Raw genomic sequence first — 15,682 nt, 5'->3', positions numbered from 1 at the left:
GATGTTGATAATGGGGGTGGCTGTGCATGAATGGGGGCAGGGAATATATGGGAAATCTCTGCATCTTCCACTCAATTTTACTGTGAACCTAAAACTGCTCTAATAAATAAAGTCTATTTTAAAAAATTAATGATAAAATGATGTGATTTTGTTGTAAATCAGACTTGAGCTGTAACAGATTCCTCATTTTTTGTCTGGTATGAGCTGTTATTAGCTGTTGTCATTTCCCAGACCACTTTAAAGCCCAGATTCATCAGTTTTATAACAAAAACTTGGGGGCCATTTCATTATGATGTAGTTAAAAATTCTTTAGTCTGCCACTTTTTATCCCTTTGTATTAAAACAAAACTAAACAACAGAACAAAAAAGAATCGCACTCTTCAAAAACATGTTAAATAACTTTTTTTTTCCTTTTTTTAAGAAAGCTTTTTCTGCATTCATTTCCTGGAAGAAGCTTTTGTTATTTTGATTGACATGAACAACTTAAGGAACCTAAGTGAGGTTGACTATTTTTCTTTTCATTCAATTCTCTATCCTCTGAAATTCCATAACTGTTACCTCATTTAACTGCCAAATATCATGTTTGTTTTATAACTGCATTCTTCGGGGAAACAGTAAAATGTACATATAGAGAAAGTTCCCATGGAAACATAATATAAACACTTAGCACGCTGCACATTAGAGAAAATTTAATCATATTATTATTAACAACAATAAAAAAGCTAATTTTGCTTTTTCCCTCTGAGTAGTTCCATAGCTGATGAAATTCACTTAAAAGGAGGTGATAACTGCAATAGGGCCAAAAGAGGGCCTGTGAATCAGGTCTTCCTATGCTCCAAGTTCTACGTTAACAACTTTCCACAGTGCTATGAAAATAATTTTATAGCATTTTAAAAATGAACGACTCAGATTTCAAAAACTATGTAACTGTCTGTCATTATCAATTATTACCGAACTGTTTGGTGTTGCCTTCCTCTAGGCCCAGAACACAGTAATATGACAGTAGTATGTCTCAGAGAATCTCCTTTACAAAGCTAGGATCTATGTGACTTTGTTTTCAAAACCAAGGGTTTTCAATAATTTGAGAGCCCTGTTTAAAGGTCTGCTTATAATTAAGTTGATTAATTCTACTATTTGGAATGGAAAACCTCAGACTTCCTTTTGGGGTTGGGTTGTTTTTTCATCAACTTAACAGCTGATTTCCATCACAACTCAGTATATCTGAGCATCTGCACCATTTGCTTCAACCATTCCAAAACAAAGGAACTAATTTTAAAAAACACAAATATCTACAAAGAAATATCTTAAGAATAAATGCCAGTGTATTAATGATGACTATTACAAAGGTGAAAGCACAACTCTAGATTATTCTAAAAGTGTCTCTCCAGAAGGAGGATTCACATGGAGAAATTTCTGCCCTGGAAAACTACCAGTGTCCCTTCAACTTCATTATCGAGGAAGCCAACAGAAAGCAGCAGGATTCTTTTCCCACAAAAGCTCCCTTCCAACATTTGCAGCTGTCTGCCACACAGATGTTTCACATCACTGTACTTTATGGTATTTTATATCCTATGGACTATCTTCTCCAGTGCTTCTGTTGTGAGACATGAGGCAGATTTTCCTAATAAAAGATAAAAACCCTATTAGCAGCATGATGGTCGATTTAACTTATACCCATACTGCCTACATTATAGGGAAATCACTGGATATTCAATAAGTTGATTCCGGGTTCATGGTTGCGGAAAGAGTAAAGTTTGGAACAATGAGATTAGAATTCAAATGAACTTTTAAAGTTTTACGAGTGATTGAATGCTAACCAATTCAAATTCAATAAACAGAGACATCTAAAAAAATACCAGTTTGGGAAGGATAAGTTTTGACACTATGGTCAGATTATGATCTAGGGCACAAAAAATATAATATACTAACCATAGGTTAGAAGGGCAGGTCAATTGTAAAAGTGGACAAATATATAAGAAAGATGGCATAGGATGTGGTGGGTACTTACTTAGCCTTCTCTAGACCACTATCTCTAGCTCCAAGTTTAATCCAACAGAAGGATGTGAAAAACAATGAGGGTTCAAAGCAAGATGGCATAGGTGATTAGAGGCCTCAAAATTAAAATTTCAGAACAAGGAAATTGCTTCAACTGAGGGAGACACTGAGGGACAACCGAACAGTTGTTTTCAATAGTAGAAATGCTGTAATTTAGATTTTGGTCTCCAACTTAAGAAGGAAAGATGAACTCAAATTCTAATGCAAAGGATTTAGATAATTGGAAAAACTGAGTGTGATAGTAATAGGATATTGGAATGGGTTTTCTAGGAAACATTCCCTATCTCCCTCTCCTGGAGATCTTTAATAATATTAAATGAGAGGTTATTATGAGTCATCAATAGTTTTGATTCACTTAAATTGGGGAGTATGGATGATCCTTCAAAGCCCTGCATAGCTCTATTTCATAGAACTTGCTTAACTCTGAGGTCAAAGAAAAATGAAAAGTGCACAATTTAACCATCAAGGGGAAATGTACAGGAAAACTTTATTTCATAAGGACATTAATTTACTTGTTTTTCAGATTCTAATTATATTTATCATCAGCCATTGTTAATTCAGTGATTTTAGAAGGAAAAGGGAATTAGAGCAAAGTGAGATTTGGTATTGTTTATTCACCATGAAGTGGCCTTAAAAACACTTTCTACTTTTGGTAAAAGCAAACAAGAAAAATATCCTTATATTTCTAAATTCTTCTACTTAACCAGCCAGCTGTACATCTCTGAAATCACTTTTGGAATTGTCCTTAAGGCCATAACTCTTACCAACTTTAACTCCATAAATTTAGTCACTACTCAGCTATGTGGGAAACTGGACAGCAGGCAAGTCATTTTGAGAATATTTTTCAAAGTAAAAAAATGTATATTTTAAAAGAATCTCTGAAAAACGAATTAGAAATTTGGGGAGGCTGTTGGCATTGTGTGTGGTTTAAGGAAGGCTTTTATGTATGACTAAACTGTCTTAAACTTTTATATGCTGAATAAATTTTGAGTATGGTAGAGTCTTACAGAAGAACTAAATAAGAATCTAGCCTTTAGCTTAGATGGGGAGAAACATGAAAATTTGAATCCATTATATTTGCCAGTTACATATTTCTAAGTTATATAGATTCAAATGAATTAGGAAGAAAAAAATGGACCTAAACTTTCAAATTTTATTCATATTTTATATAGATTTTTACTAGGTGGTTATTTTATTTGAATCTAACTACATTATTATTTTGTACATTCATGTGAATTCCTTATTTAAATAAATAATTTAAAACACATCAGGATGAATTCTTTGCGGCTACAGACAGGCTTTGGTTTAAATTTATTCTCAAGGAGAACAAAAATGTTTAAAAGTTTTCTAGTGCCACGTTTATAATGCACAAGAAAATAAAATCAAACAAGGTAGTCATGCTGGATAATTCGACTCCTTCCTTACTTTAACCTCTCTAACCCACCTGTCCCCATCCCCTCTCCAACACACACACACAGATTTGATTTTCTTCCTTGATCACATCAGTCACTTAGTGTAAAACTGATTTTAAAGCTTAAACTACTTGAAAATATACCCATAACCCATTAGGTATATGGCTTAAAGGAATGATATCTTTCTACTTCTAGGGATAAGGTTTTGTTACTATTGTTGATGTTTGTTTGTTTTCCTAAAAATGATTAAGACTTTTTCTGTAGTTTCGGGGCCTAGGAACAAAAACTAATATTTTCAATGGCTTTTCATGGCCAGCTTGTATCACACTGATACACAACATGTGGCTTTAACACTCAGAAAGTTGAGTTTACAGGAAGAGATCCAAACAGAAGTATCTTAGCTGGGAAATAGCAGTATGTGAAACCATACCTTTCTGTTGCACTAACATCTATTCTCCTGACTACTCAAGACATCCCAGTTCTGTGTCTTTTTGGTTGATGAAGAATGTCTGTATATTTCACTTCAGAAACCAATTACAAAATAAGCTAGTGTATTTTCTACTCATTTCAGTTACAGTTGACCCTCCATATCCATGGGTTCCACATCCGAGGATTCAACCAACTTCTGATTAAAATAAGTAAAAAGTTCCAAAAACTCCAGAAAGTTCCAAAAAGCAAGACTTGAAATTGTTGTGTGCCAGCAACTATTTACATAGTTGGTATTATATACTATTACATAGTATAGGTATTATAAGTAATCTAGAGATGATTTAAAGTATACAGGAGAGTGTGTGTAGGTTATATGCAATTATTACTTTATATAAGGGACTTGAGCACCTGCGGATTTTGGTATTCCCAAGGTCCTGGAACCAATCTCTCATGGATACCAAGGAATGACTGTACGTATCGCTATAACAATATATATTGGAAACTTAGTAAAAAGTTCTCACTGTATTTCAATATAACGTGGCTCTATCTTGAACATACTCAAGGTCACCAAAAATTCTAGGAGATATCTGTTTTGCTGGCACAATATAGATCCTACTTTATTACAGTGAGACTCTGGATTACTTGCTTGTTTAATTAAGCATTCTACAAGCACTATAGCATGTGACTACTAGTGCTAAAATAATTTAAGGACATCTGAAGAATTAAAATAATTATATCATGAATATTGAGAAATGTTACTTAAAATCCATTTTAAGTAGTAAACCTGACTGAAGATAGCCTATTTATGTTAAGGCTTGCAAAAAACATATACTGTACTTCAATGTGATACTAGAGAATTAAGCATTAGAAGGCACATATTTCCATTATTTGAAATAAAATGAGATAAAATAAGATTTTTATTTATAGCATGGTTCATTTTTAGGTATTATCCACGTCAGCTCCAAGTACTCACCTGCAATTACTGAAATTTAAATCCTCCGCCATTTAAAAGAAAGGGTGACAGCAAACAAAGACGAAATAAACAGAATTCAAGGATTCAACTCAGCCACAGTTGGTCCCAGCATTATAGCATCAACAATCTAATTGCATTCAAGGGCTGCAATTAATGTAAAATAAGTACGCAGAAACATGTTCTATGGTTCTAAGTACAGTGCATCACAGTTAAGGCCTTCACATGACATTTCCTCATCCTCTCTAAAAACACCATTTGTCAAACTTCTTGTTTTAACCGTATCACTGCTGTTGCATTTCCTTGGTTTTGAAAGTCACTGAACTGTTTCCATTCCGTGCACACACTGCAAGACATGGAATCATTCCGATGGCTAGCCGAACATCAATTGCACGGCTTCGAAGTATTTTTTTTTAAATCTGTAATGTTTAAAAAGGTACCAAACACTTACGTTTAAAGCAGTAGGCATCAAATCTGCTATCAGGGAGAGGGAAGCCTGTCTGGTTCTCAAAACGATACAGGGTTCTCACCCCAAGTAAACCACCTCCACACTGGGCCCTGGCCACAGTCACAGGGTGGCGAACGCTGGCGTCCGACAGCCACCCGTAATCACACTGGTCGAAGCCGCTCCTCCACGCCGCTTGGAGCTCCCCCACTGTCGCCAGGCGGGCATCTCGGTTTTCACACCCTTCTCCAGCTTCCTCAAAGGTGAATTTATTGGGAGCAGTGATGTGGAACACATCACCTGCAATCAGAAGAGGAAAAAGGGTCTAAATTTTACTATTCAGTCCCTTTCTGTTTATGGGAGATGGGGAAAAGCACGTAATTCTTTTTTTCATGGCAAGGTAGCAGCTTCTATACTTTAAAGCAGAAAACTCAATGTTACCTCATTTTGTTATTACTAGTGATAAGAAATAACACAATAAAAAAAGAGAACACACGCCAGAAAAGTTTCATTTTATATACATATATTCCCATAGGCCGTAGAAGCAGTCATTTGATAATAAAGTTACAATCAGTTCTTTAAAATGAACAAACTTTTCCAAATGATTCTTTGGTTTACCAGACAGGAAACGGGTTTTCTCTTGAATGTAAAAGGCTGTGAGGTACTTATTAACATTGCATGTTGGAAAGAGAAACTTGCATTGAAATGTCACTGAGGTTATTTTTCTTTGTCTACCCTAAAATCAAATAGTAATTCTCTGACTCTCTCATCTATCTCTACCATCAAAATGGATTAACTCCCATCAAAGCAAACAATAAAACAAGAAGACCTCCAGGGTTTGAAGAGGGGGACGGGAAAGAGGCAGAATGGAATGCTGTTTCCTGCCTTCCTGTCCTAGACACAGGGCTGCCTTGATAGTTATGCAGGTCATGGCCTACACTTGGGCAGGGCTGAGAGTGTACGGGGGCCAGTATCCCATTCAACCAGCCAAAGGTACCAAAGCCTTCCTGGAGGAAGGGGCACCCTTTTTCTGCTTGCTCTGCCCAGGGTGGATACCTTTTGCAATCTGTCTGCCCAGAAGGAGCGCCCTTTGCGGTTCTCACAGAGTTACTGTATGTGCTAGCAAGGGCTCTAACTAGGTTGGAGAGACTCTTACATTTGCTTATTGATGAACAAAGAAAGGCAGGACATTTACTTTGTTCATCGCCAGGCTCCATTAGACCCAAGTAGTATGTTCATTATCACTTAACATGTCACAATAAAGTATTCTGGAAATGCCAGAGTTTGTTAAATTGGAATTTTACTTGGGTAACTAACATAACAACTTGCTGAAATAAATGCAATGTGAATTAAATGATGCTTTTCACACATGAGCACGTAAGTGGCTAAATGAGACAGAATTAGAGAATACCTAAGCAAATATAGCAGGTATGGGGAGGAGTATAAAATGAGGTAGAGAGGAAGCTAACATACTGATAGCCCATTATTACAGCAGCTGTGGGTCCTGTTTCTATCTCACTGAGGCCACTCTCTGATTCTATGAGACATTAGACAGCTGGGATGCAGAGCTCTCATGATTTGGATCTTCACCTAACTAAATCCATATGTAACAAGGGATTGTTTAAAATGTGTAGAGCCATTACTCTCTGTGCGTGTGTCCTAGCTTTATAACACAAGAAAAATCAGTCAGCGGAAAAAGGCCAAATCACCCATATCAGCACTTCTCACTGCAAATCTAAAAATGCTACCAACGAAACTAGGCCAAATCCCAATAAGAGCTATTTGAAGAAGAGAAAGAAAAATGACTTTTACCTGACTGAAAAAAGCAAGGTAGAGGTGAGAATGGGTTTTTGTCCTTAATTACCTAGGCTGGCAAAGGACAGTAATCTCACATCCAAAAATATACTATAAGAACAAAGATTCCCCCTCCCCATTCCTAGCATGTCTCCCTTCCCGCTAAGTTTTAAAAGCTTAAGGGTCACAGGACCAGTTGCATAGTATGTACTTAATAATTTGTTAAATGAATGGCATTTCAAGTTCTTGTTCAGAAACAAGGGGCCCTTTTTCTTCCATCCTTCCCAAGCAGCACATTAAAGAGCACTAACTCTGCTGCAGAGCTTTGGGTAGCGGTTGTCTGGGACAGGCGATTCATTCACCTATGGATTTGGCTCAAAGCAACCTGGGGACAGGCAGACAAGAGAGACTGCGTCACCCCAAGCAGCCTCAGCAGCCCCGTTCACCTCAGCATTACACTTGCATTTGGCCTGAAAGGAATGTAAGTGTGGAAGAGGGCAGCAGGCCAGCACGCTTCCTTCCATGGTGGAACACTTGGGTTTGTTATTACAGCTGGAATATCAGTTTTGTTGCCTCCGTTTTCTGCATTGGGAGGTACTTCTACAATGAGGCAAGAGTACTGTTCCTTTTCAGTAACAAGAGTGATCAGCCAACCAGAGCAAGGCAGAGAAATATAATTAACTGAGGAAAACTCTGCTTCTCCAAACAGCAATTTTAGTCCATATGATGGAAGAAATCAACTTCTCCAAACACCATACCAAAGGGCCAATGAAGAAAAATGACGGCATGATTTTCTGGGTAACTGGTTTCCTTATCTTAAATAGCAAACATGTTTGGCGTATTAAAGGAAAGGAAGGCTTCAGTAGGTGCTGGCAGGTTAAAAAGAGAGTACCCTTATTATCATTAAATCAATAAAGAACTACTTATAGAACTTTTCATATAAAAACTCTTGTTAAATCTGACTTTATATCAAAACAGTGATTTAATTCACTTGTTTGGAGGATACAATTTCCATCTATCCAATCTCCAAAAAATAATGATTTTACTTATTTAACTAAATTCTGTTATCCCCAAGGCCACCTATTTTCCTTTTCATTTATATGTAAAATTTTATCAAACATTGCAAATAAAATTTTAAAAGCTTATTGAAAGAGATATCACCATTGGGTTTCATGTAACTCAGATGAAAAAAGGAAGATTTAACTGGCATTAATTGAGTTTACCCTAAGGTGAGAATCAAACCAATTCATCTCTAAAGATAATGTGTGGCCTGTCATCATATATGTCCTAATTGTTGTTTCATTTCAAAATAATGAGAAAAGGAAAAGAAAAACATTTACTTTAACTCTGTTCCAAAAAAAAAAAAAGTCTAAGCCTTCCTAAATCATAACTGCTTAACATAAACATTACCTTGTCCACTTCAAAAACCTAATGATATAGTGAAGTATCCACACTATGGAATTCTCTTACTGAGTCTTAAAGCTTTTAGAATTGACACTCAATCTCTACCGAAAGCAATACATTGAATGTCTAAACTTTGCCCTTCCTATGTTTCAACCTCAAATTATTAAGGCCAGACATCTTCTACTTTTCTCAAATATGCCAGAATATCCTGGCATCAGTTTCATTCCAAAACCAGAAAGAAAAAAAAAAGTGAATTAATAGGTAATACACAGATAGCAATAACTGAATTAATTCATATTACTGTGTCCTTTATTTCTAAGACATCTATTTTTACATTTTATTGACAAAACTAAAATAACCTCCTGTCAAGTACTTTTTGATTCATTAGTTGCCTGGTTTTAAATAGATAATCCTTTGACATTATATATTTTTTATCTAACATAATACAAATGTAAGGAGATCTGCTGTTTAAATCAGAATTAACCTGTTAAAAGCTTACTGTTAAAGATGTGGATGGAGAAGGTTATTAACTTATCGTTCAAGTTCTAAGAATATAATTTCCAAAAATGTCTTCTACAGAAAACTGGTGATCCTTGAGACATGAGTAGGTATTCCAAAGAAAAGAGGGTTTGTGGACATTGGCATTTAGGAAACAAATACAAGTCATCTGACAGGTCTTCGTTTCTGTGAGAATTCTCAGAGTAGTTAATATTATAGTATTTATTTGGGAGTGCCCACAAAGAACTTAGGATTTTTAAGCCATTTGACCAGAGTAATCTCCTTTTCTCATAGAAGACTAATTAACAGTCCATGGATCTGTTTCATGGAATAGTTTGGAAAACACTGCTCTAGAGACATGTATGTTTCAATCAGGAAAAGGAATCTCAATTGAGCCATAACAAAGATAACTTAGTATTAAGTTTCTGGTAGCCTATGTGTTAACCTGCTCGAGATAGAAGCAGACTGCGTAGACCAGGTAATCAGACAGAATCAAAGCAGGAACCAAAAAACAAAGCAAAGGGCATATGAAGTCCATTGCCTCCCAGGGGTGTACCAGAGACTGCAAGGGAGCAAAGGAATCTGGCGCAGAGCAGGGACCCTGATAAAGTGTCCACGACCACACGTAAGCTGAACACAGAAGTGTCTCATTTCTTTAAAAAAAGCTTTTGCAAAAAGTCAAGCAAGGTAGAGCAGACAAAAGTAGCAGTCTTTCTCCTTAGTCACTAACTGTAGGCGCAAGTCTTTCAATCCCATATCCCATAGAAAAATGCAGGTTTTAGGCTAAACACTGTCCACTTTTACACTGAGAAAAGCAGTCAAGATGTTAAGATTTTCAAAGATTTTATTGATCTACTCTCAGTTTTAAAATCTATAGTCAGGAATTATTTATAGGTCAAATTATATGTTCTAAACTCTAACATCAGTCATTCATAGCATTAACGACATTAGACAGAAATTAAGTCTGGGCCAGTAACAGGAATGTAAACCTAAGCTTGGTCCAAAAATGAATGAGGATATACCAAGAGACCAAGAGATAAAATCTAAAGTCCAGAGGCAAAGCCAAACCAGGAACCAAAGGAACAGAGAAAGAGAGAGCAAACATGGGAAATCAAGCAAAGCAACTCAGTGCATTTGCTTAGCTTCTCTCTCTCCAACAGGACTTCATTGGTCAGGTTGTATAAGTTCCTACCCTGAGGGTATCTTAAAGGCACCTTTTGGCCTCTGATGTAAGTAATAAAAGTTCCTTCTGAACTTTATCACAGTATCACTTTAAGAGTGAGAGGAGAGAGCAAAGCCTTCCTTGAGAGAGAAAACGCCTATTATTAGCATCAGACAAGGCCGTGTTCTAGCTCTACTCTTGAATACTGTGACTAACAATTGAATGTATTTTAGCTTTACTGGATATATGCCTTCCTGGAAGACAAGCATCACTCTTATAAGTTAACAAGGAGTCTACTATTCAGTTCCAGAAGTTGCCTCATCAAAGCAGTTACATCTATAGGACACTTATTATCAAATTTGTAACAAGAATACAGATTTGAAACATGTTTCTAAATGTTATCTATCTTTGAGATAATTGTATCTCTCATAGATTATTATAGATAATAAATAATTATCTATGTGATATAATATAATTAAATAATAAAAATTATCTATCAATTTTTCGCTGATTAAGGAGAGCAAATAAAGTGTCAGGAAAGAAATGCGCAAAATATCCTTTATACACAAAACGATGCATGACTTAAGGTAAAATGCCAAGCTGACTTAAGTTGTAAGTAAGAATTTACTGACATGTATACACATATATTTGCATTAGTACACACATAAACTATAATGCAGAACAGAGGATTTCACACTCAGGATAATTTGCATGTTCATATAGAAAACATATATAACCTCTAATTTTCCAAAATTTCAAGTTAAATGATCTGGCTTTGAGTTATTCCTGTTATTCCAACTTTCCAGGGATGTCCTAGAAGAAACTGGAAGACATTGCTGGTGAGACTTTAATATGTGGTGACATTCTACAAACTAAATTCGTCTTAATCATAGGAATTAACATCATCAGAAATATTAAGAAAAAAATACTTAAATTTGACAAGTAACTGCTAAAAGACTCCCTGGAAAGTGGACCATGAATGTTATTTTTCCACACTTCTGATTGCTAAATGGAAAAGCTATTTCTTAGCAGACTTTAAAATGACAGATACTAAAATGGCAAGCAATGACGAAAACAAATCAAAACATTAAGATGACCTACACTGTTCAAAAGCTAGACTTTATACTCAGGAGTAGCTCAGAAAAATTATGAAAGAGCCTGGGTCCAGAGCAAAGCTAAGGTAGGATATGTTTCTTCTACTGAAAATTCCCTGAGATCACCAAGGTGAAACGGGGAATTGGCATCAGCAGATCACAGATAATTATTCAATTCTTTCCTGGACTGCAGCTGATAGGCCGCTGTCTGTGGTAGTCAAAGCTGATATATCACCACAAGTATCTAGATGCGTCTATTTTCTGGGTTGTGTGATCAATGTTTATATTTATCCTGTTTATTTGTGCTCATAACCTTTCTATCCTGAACTGTCTGGTCTGAAAATCAATTCTTATAAACTAATCATGAATCCCTTTGCCCATCTGAGAACAGAACTTCCTGATTTTTTGTTCACTGTAAGGAAGTTCAAGATTTGTGATTGTTACTACATTTCATTGCAATGTGGGCCAAAATGGTATATAAGTAATAAATGTGTCCAAAAGTAGATATGGTGTGTGAACTGGAAAGAGTCACATGAAATGCCCATAGGATAAAACCACTTAGAGTATATGGCAAGTATTATGGTGATAAAGACAATTCAACATAATTATTACTAGGTTTAAAGTTTCTGACTTTTTTTTTTCCAAAGGAAGCTTCTTCTCTTTTCTCTCTTTCTCTTTCTCTTTTGTCCATGTCTATATATACAAGATCAAAGCAATAAAGACTAATACTCATTATCCTGGATCACGAAATCCATCAGCTGTACGTGGTTGGTTAACAGCTAACCTACACTACTATATAATCTCTTGACAGCCAATATTTGTAGGTAATTCAAAAGCATGTCAATTCCCCCTAAGATCTGATCCTTTAACCTGTACAGAAACAAACCTTCTGTTAACAGTGACAAGAAAACTTCTGGGGCTGCCAAGGTAACTTCATCCAATTCTAGTGTTAGGCTGGCAATGTTTCTCATTTGAGGGGTAATGAGACTGGAAAGCCAGGTCAGCACCTTTCAAATTTCTCACTTGTTTTAGGCTGAAGTAGACGCATAATGTGGCTTAAAGCATAGACACTGGGTTTTGAAAATTTTAACCTCTAATTAATTTTAGAGAATTGTCATCAGTCAGCTGTGATAGTCAGTTAACATTCTCTAAATCAGATCATATTCATGGGAAAGGGAATCCACATATTTGTCAATGTGTTATTACACAAGATCTTATATATGTCATTTGAAAGGTTTAAAGACACAGGAAATCCCACTAAAATTTAAACATATTTTTATGGTTTGCAGGATGTCGGATCTCATTCTTTCCCAATGACAGAGCAGTAAGATTTTAATTAGAGTGAGAAAGAGGTTCTAAAACATTTCTGGATGTCTGAATCTTCAAAATATATGAGATTGAATGTGTTATTTGGTTTGACAGGCTCAGTATGGCTGCAGGGCAACACAGGAGAATCAGCCTAGTTTGTTTTTTACTTTTCACAGCTGAGAGTTAAATGGCCACTGTATTTCCAAAGAAGCTCTTCCGATTTAGAATTCCAGAAATTGATATCAAAACCTTAAAGCAAATGACTGTCACATGTTTCAAGGGTTTTATGTAAAGACATTTCTACTTTCTACTTATTGAAGGTAACATTATAAAATAAAAGGGACTGTATATAGAAAATCCTAAGGATTCCATTAAAAAAACTATTAGAACTAATAAGCAATTTCAGCAAGGTTGTAGGATACAATATATAAGACCAATATAAAAAAATCAATTATATTTCTATACACTTCCAATGAACAATCAGAAAAAGAAATAAAGAAAATTCCATTTGCATTTGCATCAAAAAGAATAAAATATTTAGGATTAAATTTAACAAAAGTACAGCAAAACTTATACTCTGAAAGCTATAAAAGCTATAAAACATCGTTGAAAGTAAAGAATCTAAAAAAAAGATGGAAAAAAATCACATGTTTATGGATCAGAAGACTTAATATTGTTAAGATGACAATATACCTCAAATGATCTGGAGATTCAGTTCACGCTCACCTGGCTTCTTTGTAGAAACTGACAAGCTGATCTTAAAAATCATATGGGAACTCAAGGTGCCCAGAAGAGGTAAAAAAATTTTGAAAAAGAAGAACACAGTTGGAGGTCTCATATTTTCCAATTTCAAAATTTACTACAAAGCAATAGTATTCAACACTATGTGGTACTGACATAAGTATAGACATATAGATCAATGAGAGTCCAGAAATAAAACCATATATCTACGATCAACTGATTTTCAACAGGGTGCCAAGGCCCTTAAATGAGGAAAGAATAGTCTTTTTAACAAATAGTTCTGGAATAACTGAAAATCCACATACCAAAGAATGGATTTGGACTCTTACCTTACACCATATACAAAAAATAACTTAAAATAGATAAAAATAAAAGTAAAACTTAAAACTACAATTCTTAGAAGCAAACACAGAAGTAAGTCTTCATGACTCGGGATTTGGTAATGTGTTCTTAGATATGGCGCCAAAGGCACAAACTATCAAAGAAAAAGTAGATATTGGACTTCATCAAAATTAAAATCTTTGTGTGTCAAAGGATCCCATTGAAAAAGTAAAAATACAGATAGGCAAATGGGAGAAAATATTTACAAATCATGTATCTGAATAGGCTCCCTTGAATCTAGAGTATACAAAGAACTCTTACAACTCAATAACAAAAAGACAAGTACCCAGTTTAAAATGGGCAAAGGTTCTGAATAGGTATTTCTCCAAGAAAATATGTAAACGGCCAATAGTCATAAAGGAAAAGTTGCTCAACATAATTAGCTATCAGGGAAATACAAATCAAAACCACAATGAGATAGCATTATACACACATTAGGATGGTTATAATCAAAAAGTCAGGTGAAAACAAATGTTGGCAAGAATGAAAGTATCAGGACCCTAATGTACTGCTGGTAAGAATTTTAAAACAGTTCCTCAAAAAGTTAAAAAAAAGAGTTATCATTTAACCCAGCAAGTCCAATCACTGCAATCCAAACAGGAATGCAATCATTACTCAAATAAGAATTAGGATATTTTTATGTGAGAAATCAGAGATTTGGGGGAGCTTTAAGAGCACTTTGGGTGGCAGGTCGAAAGGAGGGTCTCTGGAGTGTGGAGTTCCGGAGTTTGGAGCTCTTCTATCTATGCACTTTAAAAATGAGATAGAGTGGGAGGGAGGGAGACGCAAGAGGGAAGACATATGGGATCATATGTATATGTATAGCTGATTCACTTTGTTGTAAAGCAGAAACTAACACACCATTGTAAAGCAATTATACCCCAATAAAGATGTTTAAAAAAAAAAAAAAGAGCACTTTGATCCTCTTGGTTTGTAAGACTACCTGTTGCTCTACTGGGGAATCTTTGGTGGTCCTGAAAAGTGACTATGGTAGAACAGGAAAAAGAGTGTATATCCAGTCACTTAACCTCTGTGCCTTAGTTTCCTTATGTGTAAAAATAAAGGTTTTAAATAAATGCCTGTCAAGGTTTTTGTGAGAATTAAGTTAAATGGCAATGCAACCACATACAATAAATTGTTTCTTTCCTTACCCTACCTATGGAGCTACCTCACAGTTAACCTATTCAAGTCACCATACTGAATGAGGACGCATTTTCCATAGGTGCTGCAGGGTGCCATGCCTGGTCACCTTCCTCAGTGGCTCTTAGCTAGACCATTCAAACACTTAAACAAAAACAACTCCAAGTTGAGTTTCGAATCCTTAGCAAGGTGTGTTAACATCTAAAGTCTATTTGGGAACCCACAGCTATAGCTGTGATCTATGATTCTGTGAGTTCTACAGAGAATAACTAAAAAGTTTCAGCATCTTCTAGCACCAACCTCAACCAATGTGGAGAGGTTCTATAATCCAAAATCAATATTTGAACCCATCTGCTGAACCAGGGTGTGCAGGAAGCTATTCTAGCTGACATGGGGCTTTTAACTGAATAAACCCAGTTATCACTAATTCTTAAATAACTCCCATTGGTGAAGTACTCTCTAGATTACATGCTGTAAATTCCATCAAAATTAAGTCAATCTGAGCATCCACAGGCAGGAACTCACACAGTTTCCAGATTTGATATATCTGATTTTGATCCTATCAAAGACACTAAAGAAGCTGGAACTAAGCCTTGCTCTAAGACCTGTTTAATGACATTCAGGCTTTTACCTAAATGTTTAGCTTTTCATATCTAAAGGAGCTCATTAAGAGAAAAATGAAAGGTTGTTTTTGGTTCTAGGTCAGACACAAGCATGACGTGGAGGCATTAGACAAGTCATAGAGGTGATAGATCTATCCTGGATTTTGACATGAGGAAGCAGTAGAAAAATAAACCTGTAATTTGTGAATAGGGACAAAGGAACCGGTGCCAGAGAGGACAGTTGGCT

General features: G+C 35.7%; 1 protein-coding gene across 2 annotated transcripts in view; it reads right to left on the bottom strand.

The window, feature by feature from the left end:
* VCAN (versican) overlaps positions 1-15,682 on the bottom strand; it is a 112,779-nt gene that overhangs the window by 66,683 nt on the left and 30,414 nt on the right. For both annotated transcript variants that reach the window (XM_024734333.1, XM_024734334.1), the window contains exon 6: positions 5,318-5,611. In XM_024734333.1, coding sequence (XP_024590101.1) covers positions 5,318-5,611 — 294 coding nt within the window. The remainder of the gene's footprint in view (positions 1-5,317; positions 5,612-15,682) is intronic.

Source organism: Neophocaena asiaeorientalis, unplaced genomic scaffold, assembly GCF_003031525.2.
Source record: "Neophocaena asiaeorientalis asiaeorientalis breed wild unplaced genomic scaffold, Neophocaena_asiaeorientalis_V1.1 scaffold184, whole genome shotgun sequence".
Lineage (NCBI taxonomy): Eukaryota > Metazoa > Chordata > Mammalia > Artiodactyla > Phocoenidae > Neophocaena > Neophocaena asiaeorientalis.
The sequence above is the reverse complement of the archived record's forward strand: the minus strand, read 5'-3'. Positions and strand labels throughout refer to the sequence as shown.